Source organism: Semicossyphus pulcher, unplaced genomic scaffold (genome assembly GCF_022749685.1).
Source record: "Semicossyphus pulcher isolate SPU_LCO1_2020_fin unplaced genomic scaffold, fSemPul1.0.p SCAF_16, whole genome shotgun sequence".
NCBI classification, from domain to species: Eukaryota; Metazoa; Chordata; class Actinopteri; order Labriformes; family Labridae; genus Semicossyphus; species Semicossyphus pulcher.
Genome location: NW_027211670.1, coordinates 16,485,063 through 16,493,670, shown reverse-complemented (window position 1 = coordinate 16,493,670; position 8,608 = coordinate 16,485,063). Strand labels below are relative to the sequence as shown.

Here is an 8,608-nt window from a genome sequence, read left to right as displayed (position 1 = left end):
TCAATCAGCAGACACAATGTTGCGGCCACAAACAGAGTAGCTAGCAGCCGTAGCAACCACGTTACAAGCTAACTGCTCAGCACACAAACATGTGGACAACCAGCTAACATTCACATTAGCTTAACCGACAAATACTTACCTAAATTGTGAAGGGAAGCTTTGTCTCTATCTGTTGAATTTGTTACAGCAAACATTATTTCTACAAAAAAAAGTCTTCCCGCATTCACAAGTATGTTAGCTTAGCTTGCTATTAAAATGCTACAAGAGCAGGGGTAGTAAGTGTAAAAAGTAGAGTTAGCAGCAGCAGTTGGAAGGCAACTGAGAGTTTAAAAATCCACCATGTTGTCTGCTCGGAATACTGGAGCTTGTAGGCGTGGACAACAAGTAGACACTCTGTATCAATGTTAGCTTAACCAACAAATACTCGGCTAAATTGTGAAGGGAAGCTTTGTCTCTATCTTTTGGAAAAATGTCTTCCTGATTCACCAGTATGTTAGCTTAGCTTGCTAATGAAATGCTACTAGAGCAGCAGTAGTTGCAAAAAGTGTAAGAGCAGAGTTAGCGGTTTAAAAATCTGCCTCATTGATAAAGATCCTGTTGTCTGCTTGAAATACTGTAGCTTGTAGGCGTCATTGCACTAAATAATTAATAAATTAATATGAAACTTGACAAAGCCAATTGGAAGACAAAACGTGCGTTAGCTTTTTCTTTCCCAGTATGTATTCATAAAACATAGATCATCTGTTATTGCTGCTCAATAGCTACAGGAACATTTCATAGACTACATTTGACATGGCTGACATGTCGTCGCAGGAAACAGCATTAGGTGTAGCCAGAATAACAAGAAGCTGTAATCTGTTAAAGCGTGCCAGTCCCGCGGCCTTCCTCTTGTGAATCAAGACTCACTGTCATGGCTTACTGTGACATTTTAAAGCTGTATTTGGATAATATTATAATGAGTCACTTCTGATTTTACTCGTGATGATAGACTTGGATGGGATCCGCTTCATTAGCAACTACTTGAGTCACTTTCTCTGAAGATAACTGTGCCACAACCCTGGTCTCATCAATCATTTTAGTTGGCAAAATCCTACCAAAGCCAACTAAGACGACATATGTAGCAGAACATAATTTTACTTCCAGACTCTGAACCCTAACCCTTAAAAACTTTGCAAATTAAATGAAGGTCTCAGCTTGATTAACTAAGTAGTACACCATAAACATGAAAACAGTCCTCTGGAACTCAAAATATAATATTTACCTCACACAAATTCAATGTCTACTGTTTGATATGAGTACAGAGGAATGTACATACATTTTAGTGGTAGAAAATAAAGATCCTCCTCATGCATGTTCACTGCCCTATATATCACACTCCTTCCTAATGTCTACCCTGGCTGCCAGTAGGAAAGTGCCCTCCTCAGCCCTGACTCAGATTGTTGGTGAGTGTATGTTGCTCACTCTCTCCTCCCCTTGCGTCTTTTCTTTTTTTCTCTCTCTCTCAAGCCATCTTACTCTCTCCCTCCTCCTCTCCTCTTACTCTCTCTCCTCACTCTCTCATTCCCTCTCTCCTTTTGATCACTTCAGTCCTTTGCTCCACTCTCCTTTACTCCCACACTGCTCTGTCACTCACTCATACCAGCTCTCCATCTCCAACCATCACAGATCCTCAGTGTGTCTGCGTTTTGCCAGGTGGACGCACTCCCCACAGTCACCATTTCCACCCCGGAGAGTTCCACGGTGGCTGCGCAGCCCCTTCCCCGGCTGAGCATCGGGCGGAAGACCCTGGTGGCGGCTGCTGTGGGGGTCATGCTGGTCCTGGTGCTGGTGGTCCTCATCCCGGTGCTGGTCAGCTCCGTTGGCACGGGTGGAGCGGATGACAGCGCGAGCCACTTCGAGATGTTGGGTACCTGCCGCATGGTTTGTGACCCCTTCCCCAGCACGGGCACAGGTGTGAATGCTGGAACAGATACAGTAACCACAGGCCTACAGGTGGACAACGACGCTGATCTGAGTGACCACAGCATAGGCCCGCCACTGCCAACCTACAGCGCTCACGGCCCTCAAGGTAAACCCGGACGTCCGGGCAAGCCTGGACCCCCGGGACCACCTGGAGAACCGGGTCCACCTGGCCCGAAGGGCCCACCAGGAGATGGTGTGGACATTGTGCGGACTGGGATTCTAGGTTTAGGTGGGAAAGGGTCAGTCAGCACTACCACCTACAACACCTCGCCTAGGGTGGCTTTTTATGCAGGACTACGAAACCCTCAAGAAGGTTACGACATCCTGCGATTTGATGACGTGGTGACTAATATTGGCGGGAACTTTGAGGGCGCGACGGGCAAGTTCACCTGCAAGATTCCTGGAACTTACTTTTTCATCTACAATGTGCTGATGAGGGGAGGAGACGGGACCAGCATGTGGGCTGATCTGATCAAGAATGGTCTGGTGGGTAAGACCGATAATCTCAGACACCTTCTCAGCACACTCATTGTAAACCATTTACTGTTTAATACAGATGTTTGATACAATTTTGTCCTGGCCGATACTGATTCCAAAACCTTAAGACTTTATCGGCCAATACCTAGTTCTCTCTGATACGAGAGCGATGAAAAAAGTAAACATCATATGTGTGGAAAAACACTTTTGATCGCTGACATCTCGCTAGCTGTGACTAACATTCCGCTCTCTGCTAGCGTCAGAGTGTTGCTGTTTGTTATCTTTACATTATAATTTACCTGAAACCAGTGGATTATTTGAGAGGCTTATTGATTATAGTATTGGACCAGGGCTTTGGCATACCCGCTGATACCCCATACCACATTTTAGGACGTTTCATAGGCCAATACCGTTACTGATACTGGTAACGAAATGCCTCTTCAGTTCTAAACTGACTGGTGGATGGAGCAAGAAATATAAGCCTCTGATATGTATCAGAACAACTTTTCTATTTAATTAAACAAATGTAAAAAAAACTACAATGGTAGAGAATCACAGATATTATGAGTGAAGAAGCCTGAATCCTACACAGGGAAGAGCCCACATCAAAATGCTCAGAGAGCAGTGTAACCAGTGTGCAGGCAGGCTAAATTGAGTAGTCATGCATTCATGTGGATAGTGATTTTAGGTCTGTCTTGGTCTGGTGTTACAGTCCAATATAATGACAATTCATTGTGGCATGCTGCCAGATTGTGTATCTGTACATATTACACATCCGATGATGTACACGTTGAAGGAAGAGGAAGAAGTGCAGCGCTATCTCAACTCTGCACACATCAGAATACAGCCCGGGGTAGTGGCTAGTTCAAAGCTGGTGCCCTTTGAAATACAACAAACTTCATGGAGTCATGATGTGCTAGTGTGCGTTATCGGACTGCCTGTCAGGCCCAGGCGTTTCACTCTCAAATCATGATATTTGCTATATTCATGGATAATTTTGTAATGTCTTCAAAGCCCCAGGTGATGCCACTGATCAAACAGCATGTAAATCTGTGCCTTGACATTTTCCTGCAAACATCTCAGGCAGGCTGCAACAGGCTGAACACAGCGTGGACCCAATAACACCTGTACACTATAACTTAACTAGTCGCTTGATATATTGATTAGAGTGACCTTAAGCTCTTAACCCCTTTGCTGCTGTCTTCTTTCTTTAGAGGGGAATGACACTAATTTAATTTACCTCAAGCGAGAATGTATCCATCGCAATCTCGCAGCTTTGAGTTCAAGATAAAGAGTCTCTGCTAAAGAAATTAAAGTGCCAAATCCTCTTACACATCACCAAGGTTCATGGCAAAAGTCCTATGTGGTTAATGAGAACCAATTAAGGACAAAAACACTCAAACTGCTGGTTAAACCCTCTTTATAATGATTAATGGTGTCGGGCCGCTTTAGCCTACACTTCCCTGGTTTAAATAACAATATTGCTGATACAAGAAAGATAACTTTCCGGACATAAAGTAAGACATCATTTTACTATAAATTAGTGTTGTTTTTGTCAGCGATGTCCACTACATTATGCAGCTGCGGTGTAGCTGAGGATGGACACAGGGATGGGAAGGAGGCTCCGGCTGATGTCTCACACACCCATCATTTGCTTTGATCGGTGGCTTGACCTCTACTTTCAGACCTCTTTCTTCTTTTATTGATTATTTTATTTCTAATTTTTCTTTACAATAAATCAAACACACTCGATAGACATTAACTGCCCATTACGCAAAATAAAAGAAAGAAAGACAGGATACAGATCTAAAAAAATCTGCTGCCAGTTAAAAGCAGAATTTGCCCCTTCTTCAAAGAAGATCCTCGGTTAAAAAAGGAAACAAGACTTAACAAAAGAACAAAAAAAAACAACCCACTCACGAACCCTGGTGGTGATCAGCCAGAAAATCAGGCAGTATACAAGATAAGGCAGAGTTTGCACGGAGCGAAGACCCAACATAGCAGCAGAGATCAGGAGTTACACAGTCATATACACTTTTTCATTCAATTGGCACTAATTAAAACTCCACTTTCCTGTTGTGGTTGTTTCTAAGTTTAAAACCAGTCACCACAATCTACTTGAAGCCGGTAAACACTTCTACGGTTGGTCTGTTAAAGTTGCAGCGTAACATGAAACATCAAGTGTCCGTCCTTTTACCTGTACATGCAAAAGCAACTTCTAACGCCCTCCTTAATCACACCCTGTTCACACGATGACACTCATATTTGGGATAACGTGGGATTTTCAGCGTTACACCCCCCCAAAAAAAGGTGAATGTAGAACACGACGCAAAGGGATAGTACACTCAGCTATTGTTCCTCAGAGGCAGACTGACTCAGGCCTGACCCTTAGAGTTGAGTCATGAGAGAAAAGGGAGATATTCACCACAGGGGACACACTTTACAAAAAGTCTTGGATGCAGTCCACAATTCGTCTTCTTGCAAATACTGCTTTTGTCAACTTATCTGAGTGTTTGTGTGCATCAAATTAAGCATTTTTTTCAACGTCCACTTCAGTGATATCGTCCTAATGTAGAGTATATCAATGAAAGTTAATATAATTAGAATTTAATGATAATAAATGAATGTATTTTTCTAATTATACTTGTAAAATAGTGAATTGTAACAACCTCTTTTCCTGACACGCATCCTCCTCTTACTCTCTCCTTCCCTGTGTGTCATATTCCAGGTCAGAGCCAGCGCCATCGCCCAAGACCAGGACCAGAGTTATGACTACGCCAGCAACAGTGTCATCCTTCATTTGGACGCAGGCGATGAGGTTTTCATAAAACTGGATGGGGGCAAAGCTCACGGGGGCAACAGCAACAAATATAGCACCTTCTCAGGGTTCATCCTCTACGCCGACTGAAGAGCAGACAGGACGTGGGCTGAGGGGTGAAAGGTCACGTCCGGAGGACGTTCACTTCCTGACTTTTCGCTCTGCTCTCGCTGTAAGGTCGACGTTGCCCTTAGCCACTGATCCACAGTCAGATTGTTTTTATACAGATGTTTGAGGTCAGCGTTGATACCGTGACTAACGCTGCGGATCCGTGGTTATGGGTAACCGTCCACCTCCTCATCCATACGTTCCATTGTAAACAGGGTGCCTATGCCGTGAGTTGTGACGGACGCGAGTGACGAAAAACGGCGACAGTCACCGCCGCGTGTCACGCAGAGGTGCAGTAACAATCCTGACGGTGCAGAAGCCTCGCCATCATTTTTGAGCTGTCATGTCAATTTCAAGTCGGGAAATCCAACAGTTGTGGCGGCTGCAGTGAGCGTTAACGTGCTGGTTAGATTGATTTCAGATTCTTTTATGCTGTTTGTATGATACGATGTTGTGCTTGAGAAAACATGTCCTGAATATATGAATTTGTCAAATATCGGACGCCAAATTGAGATTATTTTGAATGGCAGACAGTGTCTCAAAATGTATTGTGTCTCGGTGTGAAGATCATGTTATATAAGCCCATTATATTTGGCATCGTGTTTGTGTACAAAATGTAAATCTAATTTTGAATCTAGACGTCTGAACACAGTCAAAGTGGTGCATATACACCATATTGTGTGTCTGGTAAAGTTGATAGGTGTACAAATATATCTTTTAATAGTTATTGTGCGCATTTGTAAAGACTTATTTATTTATTTCATGCATGCAACACCTGTTAAAATGTTCTGTACGTTTCCGATAAAGAGAATACAGTGATTTTAAATCATGTCTAATTATGGGCTGAAGGAACATCTGTTGCTTTTACTTTTAATGTCCATGATTTTTCATTAAAAAGGGTTTTTGCATTTCCTCACACATTATGTGGTTAATGTCGCATTTTCCGGTAAAACCAACATTTAGCTCTGCAAATGTGACACACAAGAGAGCCAGCGAGAGGCAATCAACAGCAGAGGTGATCACTGAAGGGAAAAGGAGAGGAAATCACAGCTGTGTTAAATGCCAAATGAAGCGGGAGATGATTGTGTTTTTTTTTTTTTTTTTTACAATCAAAGGAGAGATGTGTCTTGTACTCTCTCTCTCTAATGGGTTTGGGGACGCTGAGATATGGCGGGCGGGGGGGAGTCAGAGGACGGGTGTTAGGACGTATCATGACAAAGCTTAGATCAGTGTCGGAAAGTTATCCAGGGCAAATTAGGCTCTGCTGTGACGGCGACACAAGCGTCAGAGACAGGAAAATAGCTTCCAGGCCTCAACTGTAAAAAGCAATACATTTATTTTTCTGTTTTCTTAAGAGCTCACTCTGATATTATGAAATTCTTCAGACACGACTCGCCTTTGACCCGGGCCACATAAGGTCGAAAACTTCTGTTATATCGTCTGAAACGCCAAGTTAAGAGTTCAAGAACAAAAGTTTTGCGTGTGTCCAGAAACGTGGATACGGGCACCACGTCATAAGAGACATTTAATCATTCACTGAAGGTAATGAAACTGAATGTCAGCCAAATGTTACCTCTCAAAATGCCACACGGAGCTTAATTAAATCCAGCCTGAATTGGTGCAATCGCACACAGCAGAATAAAATGACTGTTTAGCATTACAGCATCTTGTTTGTTTAACTGCTCTAAACAGCAAAGGCCAAGACGCCCTCCGGTCCAAACTTATTCCGCGGAGCACCTCCAGATACAATTAAGACCGAGGGTCCGTGCCTGGGCAGAGGTCACCCGAGCCACGGGGCGCGGCTGAGCGTTCGCACAGGCTGTTTTCTCCTTGCAGGGCGTATGAGCACATCGTCAAATTAGAGACCTCATGTCACAATGTCAAAGACGAACGCCCCCGGTCTGCTGGGAAACGGCTTTCAGTGCTGAAAACGGTGGAAGTGAACATCGCATGAGAGTCGGCAACATCTAGACTTTTCCTGAAGTCCTCGGGGTGAAACACAAACACACAAAACCATTCTTATATGGGGGAAAAAAGAGAGACCTTGAAGATTAAGTGAGAAGAGAATTTACAGTTTCAAGGTGTCAAAACAGAGAAATGAAAATGCAGCTAAATTTGTTTGCAGGCAAGTACTTTAGTTGTAGCATCAGGTTAGCAAAAAATGCTAACTATTGCATCAGATTTCATAGATAATAAAAGAAGCCTCATATTTTGCCGTAACACATCCTTTTAGAGCCATTTACTGAGGTCACAGGCAACCAGGGTTCGCCCAAAACCGTCTGTGGAAACCTCCATGTCGAGAAACCCTCTTGGCAGGCACCATCCTGCAGAACAGGGTGATCCTTCGCTCCAGCTATTGTGCTTGTGTAAGCGACACATACCCCTCCTCAGGGGTGTCTGGTTTTGATCGTGACTTTAGCTGAACAACCTCCCCAACAGGACAATCCGGGGCCGGCGTGTTTTTTTTTTTAAGTGATGAAACAGCATCTGCGCTGTGCGCGACGCTTCAACCTCTTGACTCATATTTCATCTCATGTCGTCCCTGACTTTAAGCAGGTCCAGGGTTTGAAGATAAGCGTTCCTCTGAGACGCGCTGTAAGCCGCTTTTTGTTGACGTAAGCTGCGTCTCTTGGACGCGGCTGTGTGGGGATATTTTGAGATTTTCTACTGTACCTCTTTTCATCATGTCTAAGTAGAGGGATTTGAAAGATTATTTCCCCGCTGCCGACTTGTTTTAATTTAGCTAATCTCCAGTGTATGCAAACGTAACTGAAGGAAATTTTGATTCACTCACTCTCGCCCACTCCCTATCAGCGCACTGAGATGGCTTCGGCTTGACATTTGCAGGGGGCCAATTGGTGAGGCGTGAGGCTTATCAAGCTACAGCAAAAATGCGAGTGCACGTCTGAGGGTCTGTGTGTGTGTTTTTTTTTGGTCAGTTCATGTGTCTCTATAGTCTCAACGAGACAGGAGAACGCTCGGCTCGGAGAGAGAACCTCATCTGAAATGTCTGAAGTGATGTTAATGAGCCCTTGGTGTTGTTATCTTGAGCGTCCCTACTTAACTCACCAGGGGAGATCCAAATTAGAGGTAGATGCTTCAATTGTCAAGCTAAATTGCCCTTTGTGCTCATGTTCATTTCCTCCCACCAAAGTACAGCCACCTGCCCACACTTACATGCACAAATGGTTTTACTCGTGTAAGCATGCACCTAAGAAGATGTTATCTTAGATTGTAACACAA

General features: G+C 43.8%; 1 protein-coding gene across 1 annotated transcript; it reads left to right on the top strand.

Moving 5' to 3' along the window:
- Window positions 1–1,791: 1,791 nt before the first annotated feature.
- On the top strand, window positions 1,792–6,275 carry LOC138593497 (C1q-related factor-like). The gene is made up of 2 exons (XM_069664527.1): window positions 1,792–2,448; window positions 5,168–6,275. The coding sequence occupies exons 1-2, from the start codon at window positions 1,810–1,812 to the stop codon at window positions 5,345–5,347; spliced, it is 819 nt and encodes a 272-aa protein (XP_069520628.1). The 5' UTR covers window positions 1,792–1,809; the 3' UTR covers window positions 5,348–6,275.
- Window positions 6,276–8,608: the final 2,333 nt, after the last annotated feature.